This window comes from Pezoporus wallicus, unplaced genomic scaffold (assembly GCF_028554395.1).
Source record: "Pezoporus wallicus isolate ANWC-B61680 ecotype Strahan unplaced genomic scaffold, APGP_CSIRO_Pwel_v1 contig_14787, whole genome shotgun sequence".
NCBI classification, from domain to species: domain Eukaryota; kingdom Metazoa; phylum Chordata; class Aves; order Psittaciformes; family Psittacidae; genus Pezoporus; species Pezoporus wallicus.
The window spans coordinates 56,828-83,552 of record NW_026640813.1 but is presented as its reverse complement, the minus strand read 5'-3'; the positions used below and the strand labels follow the sequence as shown (position 1 = coordinate 83,552).

General features: G+C 50.6%; 2 protein-coding genes and 1 long non-coding RNA gene across 5 annotated transcripts in view; all 3 read right to left on the bottom strand.

Annotated features, from left to right (window-relative positions):
• Nucleotides 1-16,536, bottom strand: part of FAM222B (family with sequence similarity 222 member B) — a 35,842-nt gene extending 19,306 nt beyond the window's left edge. The window contains exon 1 of one of the 2 annotated variants that reach the window (XM_057420742.1): nucleotides 16,408-16,536. The gene's annotated coding sequence lies outside the window, so the exon portion shown is untranslated. The remainder of the gene's footprint in view (nucleotides 1-16,407) is intronic. The other variant, XM_057420743.1, reaches the window with a different exon arrangement.
• Nucleotides 16,537-17,607: 1,071 nt separating this feature from the next.
• Nucleotides 17,608-21,968, bottom strand: ERAL1 (Era like 12S mitochondrial rRNA chaperone 1). Of its 2 annotated transcripts, XM_057420806.1 has the most exons (11): nucleotides 21,881-21,968; nucleotides 21,668-21,802; nucleotides 21,446-21,573; nucleotides 21,264-21,341; nucleotides 21,022-21,068; nucleotides 20,629-20,690; nucleotides 20,087-20,199; nucleotides 19,466-19,846; nucleotides 18,448-18,597; nucleotides 18,120-18,200; nucleotides 17,608-17,847 (listed from the first exon to the last, which is right to left on the bottom strand). In XM_057420806.1, exons 1-11 carry the CDS (start codon nucleotides 21,966-21,968, stop codon nucleotides 17,725-17,727), a joined length of 1,386 nt encoding a protein of 461 aa, XP_057276789.1. In that variant the 3' UTR covers nucleotides 17,608-17,724. The 2 variants fall into 2 exon arrangements, with proteins under 2 accessions (XP_057276789.1, XP_057276788.1); XM_057420805.1 differs by having other exon boundaries at nucleotides 21,668-21,968.
• A 3,572-nt stretch (nucleotides 21,969-25,540) lies between these two features.
• On the bottom strand, nucleotides 25,541-26,694 carry LOC130605335 (uncharacterized). Its single transcript, XR_008973665.1, has 2 exons — nucleotides 25,902-26,694; nucleotides 25,541-25,857 (listed from the first exon to the last, which is right to left on the bottom strand). It is a non-coding gene; the product is annotated as an uncharacterized LOC130605335 (long non-coding RNA).
• Nucleotides 26,695-26,725: the final 31 nt, after the last annotated feature.

Genomic DNA, 26,725 nt, shown 5'->3' with positions numbered 1-26,725 from the left:
AACCAGCAGCAAATACAAGCCACCAGGTGAATACTGAAGAGCTGGACCAGACACTGGGATGATGTTTTCCTGCCAACCTTCCAAACCAGGCGCTGGTGCCCCCCTTGTCCTGACCCAGACTTAGTGTCCTTATCAATCCCCCAAGAAATGTAAAGGCCATCTCGTAACAACTCAACAGAAGAAATACATTAATTGTGAGCTACTATAAAAAGTCTTTGCTGTACTCAGTGCTTTCCTGAGAAGCATGAAACCCAGCCAGCTGCAGTGCTGGCAGTTCAAAACAGCCACAGGGAACGCAACACGAATGTGCAAGATGTTCCAAAACCTCTGTGCACCACAAGCACCAGAGGTTTTTGTCTGCAGACCTGATAGAACACTTCAGTGGGATCTCACCCGATTCCTTCAGATGCTGCCAACACATTGCCTGCATCCAAAGCTTACACACACAAAAGGCTTCTATTTCCCACAGTCAGTTTTACTGACTACAGGTGGGCAGGAGACTTTAGTTTGCTCCTGCCCATCCTTCCTCCTCTACACTTGCCTTTCCCTTAAGAAACCCCAAAACAAACCAACACCAGACACACAAATATACATAACTTGTATAGACAGGCCACAAGAGGCAGCTGTAACTGTACTACAGTCAGTGAGACATCCCTGTGCACGGAAAACACAACCTGGCTGTGTGGGCAAGAAGAGAACAAATGCTGCTACCACAGCCCAACAGCAAACACAGCACAAACCCACCCACATGAATGCTGAGCTGCTGATAACTTGGCCTGTAATAGCCCTGACCTCCATAGAGCATCTCACGCTAAAGGGCAGCACAGCCCCTGTGAACACCGTGTGAGACACGGTTACTCAGGCAATCCCCAAAGTATTGCTTGATTTTAACTTCCAGGCAACTTGTCTTTCCAGCCATGGAATTGCTACAGTCACCAAATTCAAAAGGTAAATTTTTCTACCTTCAATTAACTGCATTAGCACTGTTTGTAACTGTGTGATTGATAAATGCTCCACAATAGCTGTAATTAATGTATTTTTTTTCCTTGGAACACACACCAAACCCCTTGGCGCTCAGACACTTAATGAAAAGCAATTTAGCAACTTGCTTTGAATAGCTGAATCTGACTCCTTAGTGCAGAGAGAGAAACACACTTTGCTTTAAGCACTGCCACTGAAGAGGTACCACGTACTGTGACATTCCAAACGCCATCAGACACAGTGCAGATCTTCATCAGGATGACAGCGACCATCTCATCTCATCTCACTGAGAAACTGGGTATGATTTAACATGGCTTAGCTGGGATCCTTTCCCTGGGGATGCAGCTGAGCAGGAGATGTGCAGATGTGCTTTGCCAGGATGGAGAGGTTTTTTTCAGGATACTGGACAGAGTTCCAAGTTCTGTGTGGCCAGGAGCTGCCTCACTGCTGGGAAGCAGCAGCTCAGTGTATTTCAGCCTGGACATGTGTTCAGCTGCTCACAAAGCAGACAAAAATAAAGTGCTTACAGAGTGTTTGAATGCTCATTTCTCAAATTGTGTTGCTTTTGTATAGTTGACATATGCAAAAAAAAAAACCCAAACCAACCAGTATTTAGAAGGAAAGGGTTGACATCACAGGAAAATTCATGTGGGATTAACCAGCCTTCAAAGCCTAAAATCTAAACTCACGTTTCTGGGAGGAAAGGCTACAGATTTCCAAAGCAGAAACTGGTCTGTACTCCATGTGGCAAACTGAACCTAAGGATTACATATTCCCATTGCACATGTAAGTCTGCTTCCCATTCCTGCAGTGTCTTGCTCTCTTCCATTTGTCTTTTGATACAGATAAAAGCCAATGCAGATTGCAACTGCTGATACAGAGAAAGGCGCAAGACACAGTGTGCCTTTGGACTAAGGCAAAAGACTCGGGTCCAGGCTGCTAGAGCATGTCAAGAGATTGTCTTTGAAACTACAAAACTAGAAATGAAAGCGCTGCATTTGTATTTGATTTGATCAAAGGGACTGCAGGAGAGGGGGGGGAAATCACATCCTACAGATGCAGGCTAAAATTTAACTACTTCACACATAATGTGGGACCAGCTGATCCTATACAGACATAAATAGAGAGAGAAAACAAAGAAGTAAAGTCACTCTCGCTCTGAATACGCTGCTTCCACAGACGGCTGCTTCAGGGTCTGCCAAAGAGCAACAGGAACCCATTTCAAAGCCAGAAAGACAGAGGAAGCACATACCCAGCGCTCTCGCCATGGGCACACATTTTCAGTGTCCAGTGAAGAGTAGAGGAGTGAGCTCCTGTCAAATAAGAGAACACATACTCCAAATGAAACGGCTATTTGAATAAATAACTGATTACTCCCTGTGGGGCACTGCTCCACTGCTCTGACGGTGGGATGAAGGCAAACAGTGGCAATCTTCCGGAGGAGGGCTTTGGACTTCAAAGCTGCAAAGGGACAGGAATGTTATTCTCTAACGGAGCATCCACTGGGATACGTGCTCAGCACTGGGAGAATGAGGCTTTGCAGAAGTACGAGCTACACTACAGGCAGCAGCCCTGCAGATCCCAAGTAGCAGCACAGGAGAAAGAGATATCTATCACTGCCACGCAAGTGGCAAGGATTTACAATACCTGTGGGATAGGCTGTGTGCTCCTGGAAATTCCTAACTGCAGAAGGTGAACCATTTAGATGGCCTCTGGGCCGAAAGGATTGAGGTCTTTGCCTTTCACTAGAAATTAAGCAGAAGTCATTTTAAGGAGTGAGGCAGACAACAGTCTTGCACAGGAGATCAAAAAGCCCTCCAGATGTTTATTTGAAATGAAATTCAGAAGCCAGTATAAACCAGATTTCAAACACTCCATAATCCTTCCCATCATTTGCATGAGAAAAAACAGGGGAAAGGTTCCGTCCTGCTGCTCTGAAACTCTCCAGGAATGTGCAGGATTAGATTTTGTTCCTCGACTCTTCAGACGAGAATTTGAAATATGAAGAGCTCCACGCTGCAGTCTGATGGCAATTAAGCATGTTTCTCCCCTGTGCTATATGCGTTGATGGATGCTCAGCCCACACATATGGGGGCATCCCATGTGAAGGAAGCCTCTGACCTTCCTCCCCAGGACTATTCAAAATCATGGACTGAAAAGTGTCTAAAAACGTCAGTCCTAAATCTTCAACTTTCCTCTCCTCTTGCTACTTCACTGAATGCCTCCTGATTGTGCAAAAGCAGAATATTCAGGCATCAATCTAAGTAGCTTGGGCTGACAGTGTCTCTGGAGGGAGGAAGAGAAGACAGATTTCCAATAGCTCAGATGTAAAGAAAGCTGCTACACAGGAGGAGAGATAAATAAAGAGGGAAAGTAACACACCAGAGAACTTTTACCAAGGTCACATCAGGATGCTGAACACTACCCATCTGCAGGGGAAGATTTAAATGCCTATTCCACTACACATATCCATTCACCTGCTGGCAACAAGAGCCCTCAGTAAACCAAACCGGTTCTATCCATGAAAGGAGGACATTGGGAAGATGACACTAGCTAACAAATACAAAAGGAAAACCAACAGAGCTGGTCCTGGATGGGTGCCCTCCAGGGCAAAACACTTGGCATGACTGGGAAACAGGCAGCACAGGATGTGGCAGCCAAAAGGATGGACAGATCTGCTCTAATCAATGCTAAGGGCTCCCACCTTGCAGCAGAGATCTGTACCCATCTGAGCACGAGCAGCACTGGGATCCCATCAGGAACCAGAGCTTTTTGACTCTGCTGCCTTGCAGGGTCATCTGCAGGTTGCAGTTCCTCATTGCTTTGACAGCAGGGCAGTGGACACGTGGCAGGATGCTGCAGACAGACTGTACCATGAAGAAAAAGCTCTGCCCCCAAATATTCTATCAGTTACTGCTGCGCCCTTAACAAGAGGGTTTCTTGCCCGTTTCAGCGATCTGAAAGACATGCTGGGCAAAATTTCAAGCTCTGACAGAGTGATCTTATCACTTCTGTGCTGTTCTCACTACACAAGCCCCTGATTCAGCAGCATGTAATAAAATCTTCATTTGCATGAAAAGCACTCTCTGATCACAAAGTCTTCTGTTCCACAGTCCTCTTCCCATTTACAGCATCAAGATGCAAGCACCGCAGTCATTTCTGCTGGTGACTAAGGTGGAATATTTTATTTATGCTTTATTTGGAGAGGCTCTCAACATTTTAATCCCATCTTTTCCTACAATTCTAACAGTATTTTTGACTAACACAAAAGCCGCACACATCCAAACTATGCAAGCACTGCAAAGTTCAGACTACGCTTTCACCTCCACTTTAAATAACCAAGCCACGTGAAGCACATTTCATATCAGCACACAGTGACCATAAGCAGTTCTAAAATGGTTTCAGCATTCAACAAGTCCAACCTTTTCCAGTTTGCATTTACAGTGTCTTGACACACAGCATTGGTAGAGGATGTATTTCAGAGGATAGGAAGGTGTAGCCATGCAAAGAACAATGCTCTCTGCCTGCAACATGATTAATCTCTGTCATGGAAAATTAGTAAAATCAAATATCTCGTTATCTTCCCTTACAGAGAGACTGTTAAAGCTTAACTGTGCTGGGAAACTTTTTCCTTTGGACTAAATCACGAGCCTAATGTATGTGGGCAACACACATACCAGCATACGCAATTAACTGCCTCTCTCCTGATGCTGCAGCAGAAAGCCCACCAGTTCAGAGGCAGGCTGCAGCCTTCAACCAACCAGCCCTCACCCCATCAGAGCTCTCTCCCCAAGGCCAGCCTGTGCCAGGTAACATCACCTCCCATATTCACCTGTTTGCCAAAGTTAATCACATCCCACATCTACACCCCAAAACCCCACCTGGCTCAGAGCAAACTCAGCCAAAACAGAAATACCTTTCCTCACGTCAGCAGTGCAGTCCCCATTTAGAAACGTTTTCTTTCACGTTCATCCAGTGCCAAAACGTTATGATGTGTGTGTGCTGTGCTGATCCAGGAATGCTGCTACGGATGCTGCTGCCTCCTGTCTATCACCAAACGTCTCATCTAGCGCATGGCCATGCGACAACAGGCACTTGAAATTGGGCAGCTCAGCAACACATGTACACCGAATTTTTGAGCAAGCTATTCTAAGCTGCTTTGCTAGCACTTTCTGGCCTGTGCAGTTTGAAAGCACACGGTTCTGGCCCTCACAAAGAGCAGACCTGTAAATGACATCTTGAGGATTAAGCTGATTGAGATGCAATTTGCCTAGCAACCATTCATTAAGCAGAGTTCAGAAACGGGCCAGCAATCTATTCCACCTCCTTATCTGAGCAGTAAACAGATAACAGTCTCTACTGTGTCCTCTACCCTCTGGTTCAGACACATTGTAAACAGATTTTTCAGAAGTTTAAACTCCTACAGGAAATCCCAGAGAACAATCCTGCCCCCAAACGCGAGGGATTCCGTTTCACCAAGTCCCTTGCAAGCCTGGGGCAGCTCTAGAACGAGGACGATGCAAATCAAATTGCAAATGCATTTGCAGTTCCTGCGCCTCCAATATCTTCTCGCACGAAGCACTAAGAGCCCATCCTAGTTGTTAAAAACTAAAATCTTAATCACACAAGCACTTGGCATTGCTATTCTGATCACTGCAAAGAACTCAATAAAAATCTTATTCCCTTCCTTCATCTTCTGGAAGGAATCGATTGGCACTTCCAATGTCTTTGAGAGAGGCTCCCCCCTTCAGAGGAGAAAACAAAAGTCACGTCCTCCCTCCCATTAAGTGTTTTTTCCCCTCATTAAATGAGCAAGTCAACGTCACGAGGGAAAATCAAATCAGCTACCCCAGCTTGAAGAGTTAAGCTGAGAAGGTTGAGCGAAATCATGATTTTGCATAAGTGTTTCCCTGCAAGAAACATCTGATGATATCCTGCTCTGCTCCAACATTAAACACCAAAGATTAGCGCCGACATATTTAAGACTCTCGACCTGAATGGTTTTCCTTTGGTGTACAGTTCTTCTGGGAAATCACTGTGACATACAGCATGCTATTGCAATTAAATATGCAAGAAAGAAGAATTAAACTGACTATGAATAATTAATACCCTACAATACTACTTCATAAGGGAAGTCTGGCTGAATATTGCTGCAGATGAGATGCACCTAAATACAAGGCACATCAGAGCTGGTAGCTTTATTTTTATGATGGAGTCTAAACCACTGAGTAACTTCATGGCTGCTACTCAATTCTAGACGAGCTGCTGGCCACTTGTGCCTCCCTTCTCCTACTTGCTGCCCACGGAGCTGCAGAAAAGGAAGAGAAATAATGCAAGCGTTGCAACAGTTGCTGCACTGCTCATGTAAGTGGTAACAGGCTTCCCAAACACTTCCCATTAGAAGGTATAAAGCAATTACCTGGCTTCCTAGTACAGAGAATAAAGCAAATATGATGCAACAATTACTGATGTGATAAGATCAGGTGAAGGTTGTGAGAAAAAACAATTAAAAAGGCTTGCAAGAGCTAAGGAATGCAGCTTATTTGCCCAGAATCTACCTTAATGAGAAAGATAGCATCAGCTCACAGAGCAGACCTTCCTGTTTCAAGCTTACTGTTTTGGAGGCTGCAGAACGTCAACCGTGGTAAAGCCACAGTTGGGTGGCTGGGTACAAACCCTCCATCTCCAGCACAACTCTCCTTTGTCAGCTCCTAGTGAAAGCAGCAATTAAAAATACCCTAAATCACCTAAATTAATATTTACTGAAGTCCTCATAAAATTGGTATTCAACTCCTGGCATTTTCCACTAGGCACCAGTCAGGTCAGCTCTCTGCCGATGGACACACCATGCTCTTGTTGCACCCATTTACTTGGAAAACCTCATCTCCCCTCACTTTATCCAAGCAGCACAGCCACAAACACCACCCCGCTGCAGAGAGCTACTGTGAGAGATATACATTTGAAATCCAACCAACATTTGTGCTCATTGAAGCAGATCAGGGCATTACTACTGTATTAGCTGAAGGTGATGGCCCTACAAAGACACGAGCCCCTGCTCTAAACACATGTGCTCCGGCTCCCTCACTCCTGCAGGATCCAACGCTTTTCTCCTCCAAAGTAAATACAAATCAAAGGGTCTTTCTGCACACAGGCAAAGTCATGTTAGAAGTATGCTAGCTTAATATTAATTTCCTATTAAAAATTAATAGGATTAAATGAAGCCTGCGAGCCGGCAGGCACCCAGACAGTCATTTTGCCGATGCACTCGCTGGCCGGAGGAGCGGGATGCAAAGGATGGGCTGCAGTGTTCCTGCAGGATCCACATGCTGGCCAGGAAGGGTAGCAGGGGGCTCTTCCCCACATCCTCAATAGGACCCTGTGTTCCACGAGTGCTGTGCCCCTCTGTTGGTGAGCAGCTCATCCTCTTGTCCAGAAACTGATGGGGAACCCATGAAGATCATCCTGAGAACTCCAGCATCTTTTCGCTTCGGATCCAGTCTTCTGGCTCTTACCCTCACTCATCCGCACGTGTTCCCCTTTCCCACTGCTGGAATTAATCCCCTTGCCAATAAGCATCCTGCAAATACCCAGAGTTTACAGAAGCAAAGTTTAACCTTCGGTCCCTATTAATGTTAACAGAATAGGAAAAAATTAACCACAGCACAATGGAAAAAAAACTGTATCTGCATTTCTAATTATACAACAAAACACAGCACGTGGCAATATTTCCAAGCACCTTGCTGGGAATAAAATAATCAGTGGACTGCAACTTCCATTTTGAGCAGTGGATGTGAGAGCAACGGGCACCGAGGCTGTCAGTGTTAGGGGATGAGGATGCGAGATTTAAGGGAGATGAAGTGACATATGTAAATGATGGTAACAAAAATGCTCATAACTAGAAAACCAGTCACCTTAAACATTTAAAATTTCATGATCTCTCCTACTTTTTAATGGCTTAGCCTACTTTTCCCAACCTAATTTGCATGATCAAAATAGGCCTCCTGCCAGGAAGCATTAAAATGGCAGCCCCCCCATTGAGACCAAACTCCCTTCACCATACGAGACTGAAGGACTAATAACTATTCCTAAAAACATTTAAAATCCATTAATGATGTTTAGTAAACATTTATTTAGAATTAGTGCCGCTATTGGGATTTTCTTTATCTATGAAAGTGTTTTATGAAAGCCTTTGATGGAGGAGCAGGTACCCCTCAAACGCCTGCACCATCTCCAACCCTCTCCATAAAGCCAAGCATCCTCACGCTCCTGCCCTGCACTGCTCTCAACATCCAAGAACCCCAAATCATTCTCCGGTATGAACCAGACAATTCCCAATGGCTGTTCTGGGAAGGAAGGGTGGGCAGCTGGAAGCTCCCCACTAAGATGCAAGGAGCAGCCAGGCTGGAGTTTACCAACCCCACCAACTTTTACACATGGTATCTAATTCTATATGCTAAAACCACCCCCACGCTAGTACCATAGTAGTATAAATCTCAATATTACCGAAGATTTGGATTCTGGTACAGATACATGGTGCTTTATACACATTTGTGCTATCCTTCCAGTGCCATCTGCACAAAACCAGGGTTTTAGCTAAGCGTTGGAAACTAAAATAAGTCATTTCCTCCGTATCTGTGATCTAGCTGGAGACAGACGCCACAAGCCCGAGCGCTGGCTAGTGCAGGCTTGTCTAGTTAGAAACAGAATTATATCCGCATCAATGTGATTTATTTTTAATAAAAAATGAGGCAATCCAGACCCTTAATATCAGAGCAGTCTCCACCAGCACCCCCCAGCCCACAGAAAACATAATGCACGGTGTTAAACTGGCATCACCGCTTCCCCAACAAGAAACGCCCCAATCAAGAGATGCATTTTAATTGCCACGCCTAATGAAAAGTACCTGCTCATCCTCCACCTGCTGTATTTATTGCTATATAATACAGGACCACAAAGCTTGGCAGGGTGTTTTCTGGTACTGTTAGCTTTTTGGTGTATCTGGGCCCCACCAGAATTGTCAAGAGTGACCTCAGCCCCCCCAACACCATGCAATAAATGATCCATCTCTGTCCATTCTGCAGGAACCACTTGAGGTTCCAGAGCTGCATTTCTCGAAGCATCTAGTCCTGAGCATCCCCTGTGAGTGGGGACCTCACACCAAGTAGCACATTCTGATACTGGAAACTCAATGAATATAAACGCTGATCCCTCAAGACAGTACAACTCACAACTGGAGACATGTTACTCCCACAAGACCCATTGTTTCTACCTGTCAAAGTCACTAAAGGCTGGTATAAATAATTTATATTCTTCAAAAGCATTGCAAACAAGAAATTAATTTCTCCTGCTTGAATAAAAGAACCTTTTTGACCCTATATAGAATCACTGAAAACACCAAAACTGGTTTATTTTCTTACATAGAATTAACTTCTTCCATCTGAACTCATTGCTGTGAGGTTGTAATGGGTTTTATTCAGCGAGCCAAGCCATCTAAACCACAGATTATAAACCCCAAACACTAAACATTTTTAGACGTAACTTTCCTCCACAGACTGTGTTTTATGCACTTTCCACTGAAAATGTTACCTCAGAATAAAATCAGATTTAATTGGCTCTTAAATAACTGAACAGGCACTTTAATTTTATTTCAACAGCGATAATTCATAAATCAAGCAGCTGAAATCCTCGCACAGAATGTCAAGCAAATAGAGCAGAACACACTGAAGGAGAGGATGAGCATCACACGGTGAAAGGTGATTTTTCTTAAGCCTCCTGCATCGCCATTTTATGGACATCACAAAGCTACTGCCACACTAAATACTGAAGAGCTAAAATCTGCCAGCTTGGAGATGCTACAGTTTATCAGCAGGGACTGCTTAACAAAGACCAACGGGTGAGGTGGCCCTTGTCCAACTGGAATTGCTTGGAGAATGTTTGGGATTTGAACTATGGATGCAATTTCCCTCACACACACTAGATGGAAGTATGTAAAATCTTAATTCTTCCCTCCTTTTAAACTGAAGTGGTTGCAATGTTAGGTCTTACTAACACATTTTGAGAAGCCTTTTTTGGGTTCTTCAGTGGCAACTTCATTGATAATCTGCAAGAAGATGCTGTGAAATATTAAACCGGGTTGGAAATGAATAGTAAATATGAGAGGCTATACAGCAGAAATATTAAATATATTATTCAGGCTCATTTCCAAAGCAGATGCATTCCATTCCTAGAGTGTTTCAATGATGAGTTCTTTACTGTAAGGGTAGTAAGGCACTGGAATGGGGTGCTCAGGGAAGCTGTGAATGCTCCATCGCTGGCAGTGTTCAAGGCCAGGCTGGACAGAGCCTTGGGTGACGTGGTTTAGTGGAAGGTGTCCCTGCCCGCGGCAAGGGGGGTGGAACTGGATGATCTTAAGGTCCTTTCCAACCCTAACTGTTCTATGATTCTATAGTCACTCATGAGGTCCTTCAGAGAAATTGAATTTATATTTTGAAACATTCGGGCTATTTTAACAGAATAATCATTCTGAAGATTCTACCCTGCCACAGAATAGAAACAGGGAATAGGAAAGGTATAAAAAGCTTCATAAATGCTGCTGCAGTTTTGAGTAGGAAAAAAATCCCCAATTTCTAGATAATACTGGGAGAGGGATAGGGAGAAAGAGCAACCTAAAGCCCTGCAGAACAAGCTAAACTCGGATCAGAGCAACAGAGCAGGAAACCTGAAAGGGATTAAATTACACACAAATCTTCTGGAAAGGCTCTTAAAAGTGACTTGTTCCCAAACAAGCCATTTCTAAATTTAAACACTGAAGAGTTCACAGACAGGAAAACTCAGAACCAGGCAGTGGTGTGACCAGGAAAAAGGTGCTGGAAGAGATCTCTTCCCTTGCCTGCTTTGGCCTTTTCACATTGATTTTCCTCCACGCTCATTCACAAATGCTCAGCATAGCTGTGAACAATTTAAAGCCAGAGGATGTATGAATTACCAGCTCTAGGAACACATTACCCATTCCAGGCAGAAGATGGAAGAAAAATGAACCAACTCAGAATCAGAACAGGCTGATGAGCTGGAAGAGAAATAAAGGCAAGGAAATACCTGACTTTTCCTGTCCACAATGAAGCCAAAGCACGCGATATTCCTCTAGCTTAGAAGGCAAAAAGATTAAGACAGAGAGTGACAGAACAGGATGAATCAAGAGCAAGAACAATAAAGAGAAGAACAATAAAGTAGGCATGAAGGGCTCCCTATTCCAGCTGTTGAAAACGTATGCTTTTTCCATTCCAGATTCCAAAAAAGATGAACAGAGGGAGGAAGTTTCCTTTGGAGAGTGGGAGCACCTGTGTCATTTTCTTCTTCAAAGGCTCATACAATGCTATTTCTATCCAACAGTATTTAAGCTATATATACACATGGTATGGGCTCAGGTAATCATATGGTAATCATATGATAGTTTTCAAAGCATTCTTGCATGCAGAAAGTGCCTATGGAAAGGAACAGAATGAGTGACAAGATAACAGACACAGGAAAGGGCAGGACTGTGATATGTGAGTGCTCTAAAACACACGCTCCAAGTTTAATATGTGGAAGCAAGAAGAGTTACTGCAGGATACAGCAAAGGATATGCCTGGGTCAGGAAATGGGGATAAAAACCCTCCACAGCACTGAACATTGACTTGTGCAATATTTCACCAAGTAAAACCATGGTTTTTTCCCCCTTTTCCATTGTTTTCACTATAGCTGCAACTATTTCTTCTCCGACAGAAAGCCCAAACCAACCAGATAGGAAAAAAATCACCTGGGAATGCTGTGGGTGGCTGACATCTTAGCTGAGGAGCACAGGACAGGGAGATTGCCCATGCAGAAGCGGAATGACACAAGGGGATGCTAAATCCACTCTGAACAGCAGAACATGTCATTTCACCCATTTCCCTTCGCTCTCATGCGGTTTCTGAATCCAAAACAATCAGAATCCTGCTGGAAACAATATACAGCACCTTAACTGGGTTGGCTGCACTACAGACGTCAGCAACGTGTCACTTGGTGGATCATTTCTGTCTCTTTTTCAATACTAAAAATAGCTTCACTTTCATGGTTCACCTTTTCTGTATCACATTACTACAGACATCGTAAGAAATTACAAACCTTTCTTACTTACTGCACACTGATGCTACAGAGCTCGTTCACACTGGAAGCAGGACCTAATTCAACAGAATTTTACTTAGAAGTATGTCACCAATGCATTGCATTAACAGAAAACCTGTTTTCTAACACATTTCCCTAAGGTACATCCATCAATGCATCCATTTAGAAGCTTGGAGCAACTCAGTTATCTCTAAACACATCAATAATCCAGACGTTCAACTCAACCGCTCCACACACAACATTCAGCAGATCAGAAGCACTGCATGGGACTTGAAAACTTCCATTAAAACATCTCTCCCAATCCCACCCCAGCACCCCCCTGTTACACCCTTGTTATTCCACACCAAAGCCAGACTGCAGCCAAACTTCCTTGTGAAATGATTCCAATCCTGAAATATCACCATTTTCTTCACAAACCCTGGAAACTTGGACCAAGCTTCAAACACAGTATAAATAAGTTAAGCAATGGGAATATGTAAACTATGCATAATTCTCGAGCGCAGGGGGAGAATAATTATAGCAACAACAAATCAAATATGAAACGAGTGGGGAGACATGAAGAGACACCCAGAGAGAACGTACTGAATTAAGGAAGCGGGGTCCGCAGAGTCTATGAAGCCAGATCAGCCATGGGCCATCATCACTGTTGGTTTCTAAGTGCCCATTTAAATCATGGAATGGTTTGGGTTGGAAAGGACCTTAAAGCTCATCCAGTTCCAACCCCTGCCACGGGCAGGGACCCCTTCCACTAGAGCAGCTTGCTCCAAGCCCCTGTGTCCAACCTGGCCTTGAACACTGCCAGGGATGGGGCAGCCACAGCTTCTCTGGGCGCCCTGTGCCAGCGCCTCAGCACCCTCACAGGGAAAAGCTTCTGCCCTAGATCTAACCTGAGCTAGATCACTAAACACATGGAAACCAGCAGCTTTTGAGGAATACAATCCATTGGAAAAGTATTTTTGGACAAAGCCAAAGCCGACTGTTCTGGATGCCAGTCAGCAGAATGCCTTTTCAGAAGCAATGTTCCTGAGCAGCTGAATCAGTAGTTGGGAAGCAATTTTTGGGGGAAGAAAAAAAGATGAAGAGTGTAAGAAAACTCCTTTCAGCATTCATATTCAAACTAAGGATCTGCAATTGAAAGAAAAACTGCTCCAAGACCATTATGGTTATGATTTTAATAGGAGTCCCAGAATACAATGGGAAAGTGGGAATATGGAATAGCACACAAGGAGTAAGAATCTGAATTATTCACTTAACTTCCCAGTTTGGAAATGTTTTAAATGCTGAAAATAGGGAGTGGTGGGATGATATATTCCATGAGGAAAACGCTGAAGCTTTTACTCATCTTCAGGAGCATCTTACCCCATGAACAGCTTCAGAGGAGTCAGCAGGCCCCTGTTAGTCTACAACGTGACGGAGTGACCTGCTACTCCACTGCTGGGCGTAGTATTTCAGTGAACTACATGTTCTTAAAGCAATTATGTGAAAGTTCTGATCATCTGCTAAATAAATCAAGCAAGTCAGGCTGTGGCTATGCTCTCAGTGGTGTCTTTAATAATTCCATAAATCCCAGAATCCTAGGAGCTACCAAGCTTTAGAGAAATGCAGAATGGACATTACTTCATCTCCCATCTCCATAAATCAGTAAGTCCACTCACTGAAGATGAGCAAGCCAGCAATATATAGGATACAACATGTTTCTGTGATAGAGGCTTTGGGGTGGGGGCAATCAGGGCAACCACCTCTACTTCTTCCTCTGCCCATCTCTGTGTGTCAGCCCAGGTCAAAACCAAAGCAGAATAAAGATGAATGGACAAACCAAGGTGAAAAACTACTGCACTGGAGAGGAAACTATACAAGTTCCTATCCCATATCCAGCAGGCGCAGGCGAGGATATGAGCTGAGGCTCCTGTACATCACACAGTCTGCATCTCTGGCAAACACAGATACTTCAGTCCTTGACTAAATCCCTTCCTCGCCTCTTCATCTACTTACAGTTCCCAGAAGCACATGTAGATCTAAAAGCTTATCTATCAGATGACAACTTGAAACAAATACAAATAAGACTTAAATGAAGGCAAATATCCAAGTTATAGGGAACATAAGGGTTCCTTAATTTTACATTTGGAGAGGAAAAAAAAACCCTCAATACTATGTGGCCATACTCCAACTTATTTTTTTAACGTTATTAACAGAAATAGCACCCGAGGCTCTGCTCAAGCAGAAAAAGTGTGAATCTGTTTGCAAATGTGAAGCGAGAGGGGGAACAAAAATACCATCTTATTAAATGGTATTTGTTTGGTGCTAAGCCCATTATTTATTCAATTGAGAAGCTCAGGAAATGACAGAGAGGGAGCAGCAAGTAAGGTCACTACTTACTGTCAGTATCAAAGCTGATCCTTAACAGAATTTAAGCACCTGCCTTTTCTTTTATCTCAGCATCTTCTTTTCCCTTTTCTTTCTTACACTTCCAAAGCTGTGTAACACAACACACACACAGCAAGCACGAAGGAACAGGGAGCGTGCCGGCATCTTTCAGCAATCATCTTCTCCCTTGTCATCCATTATGTCAGATTTCTCTATTTTTGCTTAATTCCTGCTCCTGCTTCCTCTCTCCAGACTCTCAGGCTGGTTGGGCTTGAACTCAATATGGCTACTTAAAATAGTTGAGGAATACTGAGAATATTTGAAGCCATGCTTGTAAATCACTGCCTGTTCATCAACCCATCCTCCAGCTCCTGTGACTCCCCTCAGGAAAGGGTCAGTCTCTGACTTCTTCACCTCAGAAATTCTGCTCATTGTAAATATCATATAACAAACTACAAACAGACTTTCTTTATGGGATCATTCTTCCCTGAAGGCTTAGATCCTGTACTTATTGCAAATCTTACCCTCTGTTCTGATGGTTGCTCTTGATCCGAACCTTCCTGTGCTAAAACATCACCAGTTAATTTGCTTCTTTCATTCTCTTGCTGCTGCTTTTTCCCTCCCTGAGTTTTCAGACCCTCTGGATTGGCTTTCCAGGACCTGAATGCTCCCCTTACATCCTCCACTCCCCAGGCTGCTGGCTGCCAGAGCCTGCTCTCACCACCAATATGCTTCGACAGCATCTTTCCCACTGCTTTCTGCATTTACTTCAACGAAAGGACTCCAACAAGTTCAAATTCTTTAGGTGGAAAAAAGTCACGAGCAGAAATACACGCGCTGAAGGGGAAAAGCAGCTGCCATCGCTGTTCCCTTACTGCCTACTCCGCTCCGCTCGCTGAATCCTCCCCGTTGGCTGCTGCAGCAGATGAAGTTTCTCCGGCACGCACACACACACAGAACCACGGAGCCTGGCAGGATTTATTCAATCACAAAGTCATCGCCAGCACAAATGACATCACTCGAGAAGCCAACCTCATCCCCGTGCAACAAAGAGCAGGGTTTGTGCAACACGCAGCTAAGGGAGCATTGCTGCAAAGAAAAGTTTGCCGAATCAACTTGTGTTTTCTCGGTGTGGCACAAGGAAACGCAGGGCTGCGGTAAGAAGCGACTGGAATGAATGAACACTGACCTAACCCAACCTGCGCTTGGGATCTGCCCTAAAACTGGTACCGAGCAGCGGGAGGCGATGCGGGAGGAGGATGGAGGATGTCCGTAAGCCCTCGCAGGTGCTGCTGTGGAAGCTCACGCTCTGCACAACCAACAGCATCTCAAGTACTCTGCTCAGTAAAAGGGCTGCAAAGAGGGAACTGGAGCTCCGCAGCTCTCCCGCAAACACATGGCTGGGGGGGGATCAAAGCGCCCCGTGGTTACGGACACCTCTGGCGAGCAGACACTTTTCTTGGGAAGGAATTACACAAAGGATCCGCACGCACCGCGACCGCAACCCCCCCCGCTTCCTGAAGGCACTTCTCTGTCGCGACTGATGAGGTATTCTCGCGACTCCCGCTGTGTATTCGCTACCGGGGGGCAGGCATTGGCAGTGTGGGGGGTGCAGAGGGGCCCGGCCAGGCTCCCCCCGGCCCCTCACAAGGACGACCACAGGCTGGAGGGGGGGGGTAACACCGGACTGAGCGGAAGAGCTACCCCGGGGGTGGGGGAGGGGGTGAACTCCGGGAAGCGCTGTCGCGACAGGAGGTGTGGGGGTCACGACAGCGGCGAGCACCTCACGCTGTGGGGGGAGGGGACACCGGGGAAGGACAATGGGGGGTGGGAGGGGGGGGTGGGGGTTGGGCCGCGAAGGTCCCGCTACCCCGGTGAGGAGGCGGCGGCCGCTCCCGTCCCGCCGCAGCCCGGACTTACTCTCGGTGCCCCTGCCCGGGCCTCATGGCGCCGCCGCCGCTGTGCCCGTGCCGGCCCCGCCGCTCGCCGCCGCCGCCGCCGCCCGCTCTCGCCGTGGTGGCTGCGCCAGCCGCTCCCGCGCACGCGCGCCGCCCGCCAACGGACCCGCCGGGCCCGCCCCCTTGCGCATGCGCGGGGAGGGATAAAGGAGGGCGAAGCGCCGCGGCGTGTCGCCCCCTGGCGGTGGTGGGAGGCAAAGTCAATTAAACCCCGCGAGCGCAAGGGTTAATGAGCCCTGCCGTCAAGCTCATTAACCACGGAGCTCACCTCTTCTCTTCCTACACCTCCATCACCCCCAGGACCAGCCACTGCTCCGGGTGCCCTGCTCCTGCCTGGAAGAAGGCTCCACGTGCCTCATCCCAGCTCATCCCGACCTCCCCATGGCTTTCCCTTCATATTCCCACCCACCAAGACACCTCCAACCTCTCCTTGCCCACTTACCCTCCACCGAGGTGCAACCTGCAGGAAATGGGATCGAAGCTAAACTGGGAATAAAGGAGGAGGAAAAAAAAACCTAAGAGCAGCCTGGAGTTAGCAGGAACAAAGCCTAGGGAAGGCGATGGCTGCGAGGTCTGGGTGATGGGGAGGAAGAACGGCGACGGGAACAATCAGTTGTGCTGTGACCTCACTTTATTGCAAGGCAAATACAGAAGCTGGACAGCAGCATTTCAGAGAGCCCAGTGTCCCAGAGGCAAGGCAGCCCCTCACGGGAGGCTTTTCCACCCAGCTCGTGGATGATCCATGAGGCATCCCTATCAGTGGAATATCCGCCAGCAGCTCCCAATTTCCATTTTCCCAATGCTGCTAAACCATCTCCCTGATCTTATGCTGGTGGGTGCAGGATTTGCTCAACAGGTTCAAGCAGGAGCAGAAATCCCAGATCTCCTCACTGCTGGGGCAGCAGCCCGGGCTCTCCTCACTCGGCGATGTTGATGTATAACAGGACATGGGGACTGGCCTGCATTTCTGGCTCCAAACACCTGAGCACAGCCTCATGTGGAGAGGAAACTCAAGCCTCCGACCACCAGATCCATGTGCAGCTCAGGAGGGTGCTGGGCTCCACTGTCCTCTGTGACAAGGGCTCCATAGAGTGGCAGGTCTGAAGGCTTTGGGCCATTCCCGCAGAGAATAACACATCCTACTTCAGGCCTCAACCCTGATGCCATCACTCTCTGCTTCTGGACTGAACAAAGGCGCCAAGAGACCCGTGGGGGAAAACGGGACTGGTTTCTCTGCACAAACAGAGAGCTCAAGTCTGTTAAAACATGGGCAAAGAGCTCAACTCTTCACCTCCACCTTGAGCTTCAAGCGGACATCACACAGGAAAGCGTTCATCAGGTCCTGGCCAGCCTCCTGAGCAATCCTGCTGATGACCTTCCCTCCTTTTCCAATCAGCATCATCTGGATTGAAACCCAAAGAGAAGCTCACCATGCTCACCCTGATGCTGCTTAACAGCAGGAAGGAACTGCCCCAACAACACAACAGGGGATACAACAGTGATAGAAATCCCAAGATCAAACCATGGGCAACCCCAGAAAGGCATAAGCATGAGCAGCCTGTGCCAGGCTGAAAGCCCACAGCTGAGGAGAGGGGATCACAGCGAGGATGCACACACGCTGCAAAGGAACCTCATTTCACACTCCCCAGCACCCATCTGTCTTCTGTCACTCACCATATGAGACTTCCTTGGGACCACGAGGTTCTGCACAATGAGGAGCTCCCCACACTCTCCTTCCTCCCACATCTCTGTCACCTGCAATATCAAGTGAGCACTCAGCACGTCCACAAAGCTCCTCAGCAACCACAAATGCTGCTCCCTCAGAGGGCAGCTCGGCTCCCCAACCCCTTTCAACGCACATCAGGCGCTGTGAGACTGATTGTGTCAGTTCCAAGTTACCCCATGGGGGCTGTGAAAAGTCTGGCACATCTATCTCACAGCTTCAAATAAAGGGATTCTCATCCCACACTCAAAGGCAAGTCTGCTTCTGCATGCTTCCCACCTGAGTCACACCATAGGGCACTTCCAGTGGCAGGTACTCCAGTATCTTCTCCCTGATGATATTGGTACAGACCTCCTGAGGTGACTGGCTGGTCAAGACCCCGCTGTGAAACTCCCAAGGGCCTGGCTTGGCTTGCAGGAGGAGGTACCGCTGTCACACAAAACACACAGCACATCATCAGATGTCATGTACCGCTCACATGGCGCCACCTACCCGGGTCCCCATCCTGCTGTGAGTCACTACGAGGATGCTGCTGCTGGTCAGGCCTCAGAGCATAGAATCATGGGATGGGTTGGGCTGAAGGGACCTTAAAGCTCATCCAGCTCCAACCCCTGCCATGGGCAGGGACCCCTTCCACTAGAGCACCTTGCTCCAAGCCCCTGTGTCCAACCTGGCCTTGAACACTGCCAGGGATGGGGCAGCCACAGCTTCTCTGGGCACCCTGTGCCAGCGCCTCAGCACCCTCACAGGGAAGAGCTTCTGCCTAAGAGCTCAGCTCAGTCTCCCCTCTGGCAGGTTAAAGCCATTCCCCTTGGCCTGTCCCTACATCCCTTGTCCAAAGCCCCTCTCCAGGTTTCCTGGAGCCCCTTTAGGCACTGGAGCTGCTCTAAGGTCTCCCCTTCAGGAGCCTTCTCTTCTCCTGGTAGTTTAGTACCTGTGGCCGGGAAAGGAGAAAGGGAAGCATCTGCAACTGAAACCCTACCAAAGGGTCACACCTCCCCAGAGCCATTTGTACGAGTTATAAAAGCCCACAGTATCTTTTGTAGCTCAAAGATAACGCATTAGGTGGCCTCATCTTTATGAGCAAGATGCTGTTTGGAGAGCCCCAAATAAGAGTCCTGTACAGAGAACTCTGGAGGTACAGCACGGACATACTGCACGTTGACAACACTTCCCCCAGATCCCAGGCTGAGAACAGCAGCTCTGCTACTTCACCCCAGGACATGAAGCTCAGCAGGAAGTACTGGAGTCTCACAGGGGTAAGAGCACACCAGTCTCCAGCTCAGACTGCAGTTACCTTGAGTGTATCCACCTCCTCCCCACGGAGAGCTGCCAGCATGAAAATCTCCTGGAAGCCCGGCCAACCTTTCCTGTCTTTCAGCTCTTTGGGTCCATTTCCAGTCGGCCGCTGTGCTTCTCGTGTGACAACGCTGGACTCTGAAGCCTTCACACCACTGTGGTTTTCCAAGCCAGAGCCACCTTGGGCTCGATTTGGGCTTGACTCGGGGGCCCTGCTCTCACATGGTGAAGCCTGAGTGATCTGAAGAGGAGACTTTGCGGAAGAACTGGAATCCTGTTCAAGCGCAGCTCTCACTTCCAGTTTCTTTCCATTCACAATTCCCTCCGTCAGCTCATTGACCAGCTCCAGCAGCAGGAACTTCTTCTTTAGCAGATCCACCTAAAGGGAGGGAGGGAGGCATCAGGAATTCGTCCTAAATGAGGCTGGCAGCGGGGCCCTGGATCCGAAGGAGCCAGAGGAAACCGCGCAGGGGAGGAAGCTGCTGCAGGAGAAGCCTTCTGCAGTAGAAGTGGACAGAAGCACACCCAGCCACAGTGACCTGGACTCACATCACTGCTGATGGTGCTGTCTAAAGACACCAGCGTAAAACACTGTAGAAGGCAGAAGCTCCTCATTTACCTTGTTCAGAACGAGGACACTGGGGACCTGGGGAAACTTGGACAGGCACTTCAGCACCTCCTTGCTCAGGGAGTTCCGTGTCCAGTGATCAGACACATCCACCAAAACCAGAACTGCCAGGAAAGAGGGAAGGAGATAAAAAAAACCTGCACTATCCAATACGTTCTCTACAGTTTATGCTGCCCTCCTGCTGCCACTTCTCCCTCTTCTAAAGAGTACCATGCAGATGGAACCATAAAGGAGAATTCTAACCGACAGAACTATAAAGTGCTGTTTATCCCTGCCATCCAAACAACATCACACGAGCTAAAACTTAACATCTAAACCCAATTATTAACCCAGGCTGCTCCCCCTTGGCACCAGGCAATTCTTATCCACTCCTGAGCTCAGTATTAAGTCTTTTCACCACCCTTCCGTCCTATTTCATGCTCCTAGGGCTGCCTTTTCTGCCCAGTGAACATCCAGGTATCACAGCCATGGGGCTGTGAACATCTGTGGCAGATAAAGGGCTTGGCTTGACCCAAGAGGGGCTGAGCACCCACCTAAGTCTGCGTGTTTCATGCTGTCCCATGGGTCTGTCAGCATGGCTGCATCCAATTTATGTCTGAAACACAGATGCAAAGGAGTAAGCCAGACACAGGGGATCACAGTCGTCTTCCTTCCCCTCAAAGGGGCAGGGAAAACAGTCCTTTCCATCATCCCAGCTGACACGAGGCTGCCCTAAGGGCTGTGACATCCCCTGTTACACACACACGGGCAGAATCAAACACAACAGGGCTCAAGGGACACCACTGAAACTGCAACAACAAAAAACCCAGAGACCAAAATAAGGCTAAAACCCGCATTCCAGTCACTCCCGGTGTCCATCACTCTGGTTTTATCACACCTCAATGGACAGGACCCCCCTTCTCTCCCCACACCACCAGTGATGATACCTTTTGACTTTAAAGGGATTAGTGAGGCCAGGTGTGTCCAGAATGACCTAGAAAGACAAATCTTGTAAGTTTGCCTGCAGCCTGTGACCAAGCCCAACTTATTTGTGCAATCAGAAGGATATAAAGGGAATGTACGATAGAAATTATGGGATATAAATAGAGAAGTACATATGGGTGTAAACAGGACCCCCCCCCCCACTTCTAAGGCTTCCCAGCGCCGCAGCCCAAGCAGGGCAGCTCACCAGCTGAGTGTCCTCGTGGGTGACAACGCCGCGGGCCTTGCATCGCGTTGTGTGCACTTTCTTGGAGACAGGGAAGACCTGCAGCAAACCAAACCAAACCAACCCAACCCATCGGACACGCGGGACTCGCACCAAAGAGAGGGCCTGAACGCCCTGAGCCCGCTGCTGCGCCCCGGCCTCACCTTCCTGCCCAAGAGCTGATTGCACAGCGTGGACTTGCCCGCGTTGGGCGCCCCGATGATGGCGATTCGGAGCACCTTGGGGTTGCGGGGCTGGTCGGGCCGACCCCGCAGGAGCCGCTCCTGCTCCTCTATGGGGGGGCGGAAAAGAGGAGTTTGAACGCTGTTAACCCCCACCGAGAGAGAACCGGCATCACCGGTGGGACCGGGACCGGGACCGCTCACCTCTGCTGGTGGCAAGGGGCGGCGGGTGCTGGCCCAGCGCTCCGGACGGCTTCTCCGAGGGGACCCCCAGGATGCTGCCCAGCGCCGAGCTGCTCCCGCTGCAGCGGGCGGGCCGCGGAACACAGCTGGAAGGGGCTGGAAGGAAGCAGCGCAAGGAATGAACCGAGAGCACCCAAAGCCGCGTTACCCCGGCCCCGCTGCTCCGCATCACACCTGGGCCCAGCCGGAGCGGCCCCGCCGCTGCGGCCCGCACGGCCCAGCGTACGGAGCGCGCCGCCACCGCGGCCATGGGTGCCGCCATCTTGCCCGCCGCGGGGCACGCCGGGAGCAGGAGCGCCGCCCGCTCTCATTGGTGCAGAGAGGAGGAGGAGAGAGGAAGAGCGCGGGAGCAGCGCGCCGCTGCCCGCCGCGGGGCAGTGTGGGAAGGAAGCGGGATGGGAGGGGCCGGGGCAGGGTGTGCCCCCTGCTGGCCCCACAACGCGGTGCAGGGCGGTGGGAGCCTCCAGTGGTCCCGGTGCCCCCCCTTCACCTCCCGGGGCTCCCAGTGCCCCCAGCACACAGCCCAGTGAGCTCCGGTGCCCTCTGGAGCACACCCCGGTGCACACAGTGCACCCCACAACACGTCCCAGTGTGTCCCAGTGCTCCCTACAGCACTCCCCAGCCCATCCCAGTGCTCCCCAGGATGCCCGGGACGCCCCCACAACACACCCCACACATCCACTACTCCTCCGTGCTCCCCAATAAGCCCCAGTGCTCCCAGTTCCCCTCTTCAATGCATCCCTGTGCATCCCAGTGCTCCCACTGCAGTACACCCCAGTGCTCCCCAAGTCTCCCCAGTCCCCACAACGTGCCCCCCAGTTCTCCCATTGAAATACACCCCAGTGCACCCTGCACCTCTGTACACCCAAATGCACCCCAAGGTTCCTCATCCCACCCACACCCAAATGCACTCCCTGAGCCTCCCAGTGCTCCCAGTGACCCTGCCCCAGGCCCAGAGCCCCCAGTGGACACGGTGAAGAAGAAGAGCCAGATCCATGGTGCTGTAACCCCCTTTATTGCCCCGTGCCCCATCCCGGGGCTCCATTGCCATGTCCATGCCATGTCCATGCCACGTTGTGCCACGTCCGTGCCGCGTGCCTGGCCGTCAGCAGAACCGTTACCATTACTAAACTCAGTAATGGTAACGGTTTCCCCGCCGGCCGCAGGTCCTTGGCTGCACCCATGGTACCCCCATCCCATCCTCCCCACCCATTACCCCCCCCCCCCCCCCCATCCCATGTTCCACATCCCAGCCCCACACGCATCCCCCATCCCTCCATGCCCGCGGTGCTGGTCCTGGGCCGGTCGGTGCGTCAGCGGTGGTGCAGCGCAGGGGAGTACATCATCTATACTGTAGTGTCTCATAGTGAACTTACAGTATACGATGATATCCTGCCCGGGGCGGCGCGTGGTGTGTGCCATGGGGCGAGCAGCAAGCACAGCCTGTGGGGGGGACACACAGAGAACTGTTAGAGACACCACCTCCCCACCCAGCATTCCCATTGTGCCATCCCTATCCCCCCGGTCCCACTGCATGGTGGAAGCTCCAGTGTCCTCCCTAACCTTGAATCCCCCAAGCCCTTCTTTATCCACCCCAATCCCACCATCCTGGAGCAGGATGGAGGTTCTTGATGCCTTCCCCATCCCAATATCCCCCCTACCCCTTCCTTGTCCCCCCAGTCCCATCGCCCCAGAGCGGAGCAGCAGCTCCCAGTAGGTGGTACCTACCCCTGGGGGTGTCACTGTGGCTTTGGGGGGTGCTGGCTCTGCACCCGCCTTATAAAACCTGCTCTGCCTCATCTGCATATCTCACATCTGCACTGCACAGCTGGACGGCGCCCTTAACCCCTTCATGCCCGCTGGGGGGGGGGACGGGACACACAGCCCTAAACAGCTCCCACCCAGCCTGGAGTAGCCTATGGGGTTCTTGAAGATGGGGGGGGTCTTCAGGGTGACACCCCCCATGCCAGAGGCATTATGGACACCAGGATGGTGCGGGGACCCCAAACTGGGAGCTACCCATTGCAGACTGGTTCCCAGCTGTTGGACATGCATCGGGGACATGGGAACCCCATGGGGATGGGGCCCAGGGTGATGATGGTGGGAACAACACATGTGTGCAGGGGGTCCCCCTAACATGGATGTGAGTGTGAGGGCCCTGTGTCCCCCTGGGGTGAGTGGCCTTCAAAGTACCACATGTGCTGCCATGAGGGACATGGCCCCTTGCAGTGTGTGTGTCCCCCCCAAAAGATGGGCCCCCAGCCTGCAGGGGCACGTCCCATAGCAGTACATGTCCCTTGTCTTATGTGCCTCCTTCCCAAGGGGATGTGTTCCCTGGAGGGATGTCCCTTTGTGTCCCCATAGGACATTCCCCCCAGCCATATGTGTCCCCAAGGGTACTGTGTCACCTCACTGCGAATGACCCTGGTCATACTTGTCCCCATTGCAACCACTGGCCATAGGTGTCCCCCATCCCCATTGTGGGGGACCCCCAGTGTGTGTCCCCCCCGTGCCATTGCGCCCCATTGTTTGCTCCAGGACACGCTGCTGTTCCTGGAAGCTGCCTGCAGGGAGGTGATAGCCCCCTGCCAGGACCTGCATGGGGACCCCGATAAGCAGCAGTGTCCGGCTATCGGGGACCCTGCCCTGACACACGGGCTGTCCCCAGGCCCGCTGCTGCCTCTGGGTGACAGGAACAGGGGCAGCATCACCCACATCACCCCCCCACCCCGGCCTGGCCAGGCCATGGCAGGAGGTGGCACAAGGTGAATGAAGCCCCAGCTTCAGCCTCTCCCCAGGCATCAGGATGCTGGGAGCTGGGGGGCTGAAAGGGACGCCCCCCCCCTCGTGTTCAGCCCCTGCTGTCACCCAGAGGTGTCTGGGGGGGGCTGCAGAGCTCCCCAGAGTGTGGCACAGGACCCCAGCACATAAACCAGGACAAAGGCAAAGTGCCATGTGGGATTGTCCCCATCCCAGCCAGCCCGGGTGCCTGTGGGTACCCAAACACAGCCCTGTGCTGGAGCGCTGCACCCCATGGGGCAGAGGGGCCCCAGTGTCCCCAGGGTCTGTACCATGGAGCTGATGTGGGACCCCCGGGTGCTGCTGCAGGCCTCCCGCAGCCGTGCTCCAGGCAGTGCATGTGGCTGCAGATAAGAGCATGGGGGCTGCAGCGCTGTCCCCACCCCACCTATCTGCAGGGCCACCCTGCTGCAGGGTGCAAGGGACGGGGCCCTTCGTCCTGCCTGTGCCCTGCTCTGAACAGGGGGGTCTTGAGGAACCCCCTTTGCCGCAGGGAGAGCAGTGGAGCAAAGCCCCCCCATGGCTGCTGTCACTGCTCCTGTGTGCAGGAAGGACAGGGACCCCCCGAGCCACCCCAGTGTCCCTCAGCACAGGGTGTATGAGCCTGGGACACGGTGGTAGCACAAGGTGGTGCCACCAGCCTGGCTGCACCAGCCCTGCTCCAAACCCTGGGGTGCTGCTGGTTGTGGGGTGCCCCCACAGTGACCAGCTCCTGGGTTGACAAAGGTGATGCTGTGGAGCTCATCACCACCTTCATCCATATGGGAGCAGGACAAGGCTCGACCCCCACCAAGAGCAGCCCCAGGCATGGGGCAAGGAGCCCATGGGGACACGGTGACCTTATGGAGAGCACAAGGCCATGGGAGCTGTGGAGCAGCATGAGCTGGGACCTAACTTCCATGCACCCCTCATCCCAGTGGGACACCCATCTGCTCCAGCCCCCGTGGCGCAGCGGGTCAAGCACCAGTGCTGGGGATATGGGTGCCATGGTATGAGGGGAGATGGGTGCAGGAGGCACAAGACAGAGCCAAGGGACACGGTGACAAGGCTTTATTATCATCCAGCAGCGAGGGTGGCAGGGACACAGCCATGCACAGCACAGGCAGATAGGGCACAACGCCCGGCACACCCGCCAGCACCACCACACACGGGGGGCTGATAACACCATCCCTCCCCACCCCGATGGCAGGGAGGGGGACAGGGTGCCACCAGCCCCACAGCACCCACCTGTGACCATAGGTCACTCCTGGCAAAGGGAATGGCCAGAAAGGGGCATTGACAGGAGGTGGAGGGGACCCGAGTCCCTGCGCTCACCCTATGGCAATGTGAGGGACCCAGCACCCCACAGCTGGCTTCACACAAGGGTTTGGCAGCAGCCACACAAGGGTTTGGCAACAGCCACACAAGGGTTTGGCAACAGCCACACTGAACACAGGCATGGAAGGGACAGGGGCCAGCGCAGGGCCCTCTATGGGGCACGGACAGGGGACAACCTCTTTCACATTGTCACTCAGGGCAGCAAAGCCACTGGCCTTAAAGGCAAGGGGACTGAGCGAGGTAGGGGCTTCTGCACTGCCTGCACTGAGAACCAGCCCTGGCTGCTGGTCCCTGCCCCACTGCAGTGCCTGCCTGGTCCCCAACCTCCCTCTAACCCAGGAGCTGTGGGGAACAAGATATGGGGCGCCTGGGCACAGCCACCACAGTGGTTTCACCTCCCTCTCGGGGCACAGGGTGGCTTTGGCACAGTGCTACCTTTTGGCATTCCTGGTGCTGGGGCCTCACCAAGTCTGGCCCAGGCCAGGGCTTGGTTGGGCTCTCCCCACTCCAGATCCCAGGAGGAAACTTCCTTGAGGAAAGGCAGCATGGGCCTGGGCACCGTGATCATTGCCACCTCTGGGAAGCCAAGCCAGCACTGCAGAGGTCCCGAGACACTCCAACAGGGAAAGCCACAGGAACAGGCTATGGGCAGAGGCCGGGGTTGGGCAGTGCCCAAGGAGGAGGACAGGGAGCCAAGAGGAGATGGGTCCTGGCTGTTCTCTTCCTCCAGCTCCGCATCCCACAGAGCCTCTGCTCCGAGGACAGAGAACAGCAAGGCACTGGGATTGCAACACCAGACAAGCTGCCAGTTGTAGCTGGGGCTTGGATCCAAACCCCAGCCTGGTACAAGAACAGGTAACTACAAAATAAATCCCCCCACCCCGAGCTTGGTAATAAAAAGAG

Excerpts from the sequence above, each read along its gene's own strand:
- ERAL1 (XM_057420805.1), bottom strand. The coding sequence starts at position 21,968 with ATGGCGGCACCCATGGCCGCGGTGGCGGCGCGCTCCGTACGCTGGGCC. Across the intron at positions 21,342-21,445 it reads ATCAGCTCTTGGGCAGGAAG|GTCTTCCCTGTCTCCAAGAA; the intron begins GTGAGGCCGGGG and ends GGTTTGCTGCAG. Across the intron at positions 20,200-20,628 it reads CATGAAACACGCAGACTTAG|TTCTGGTTTTGGTGGATGTG; the intron begins GTGGGTGCTCAG and ends CTTTCCTGGCAG.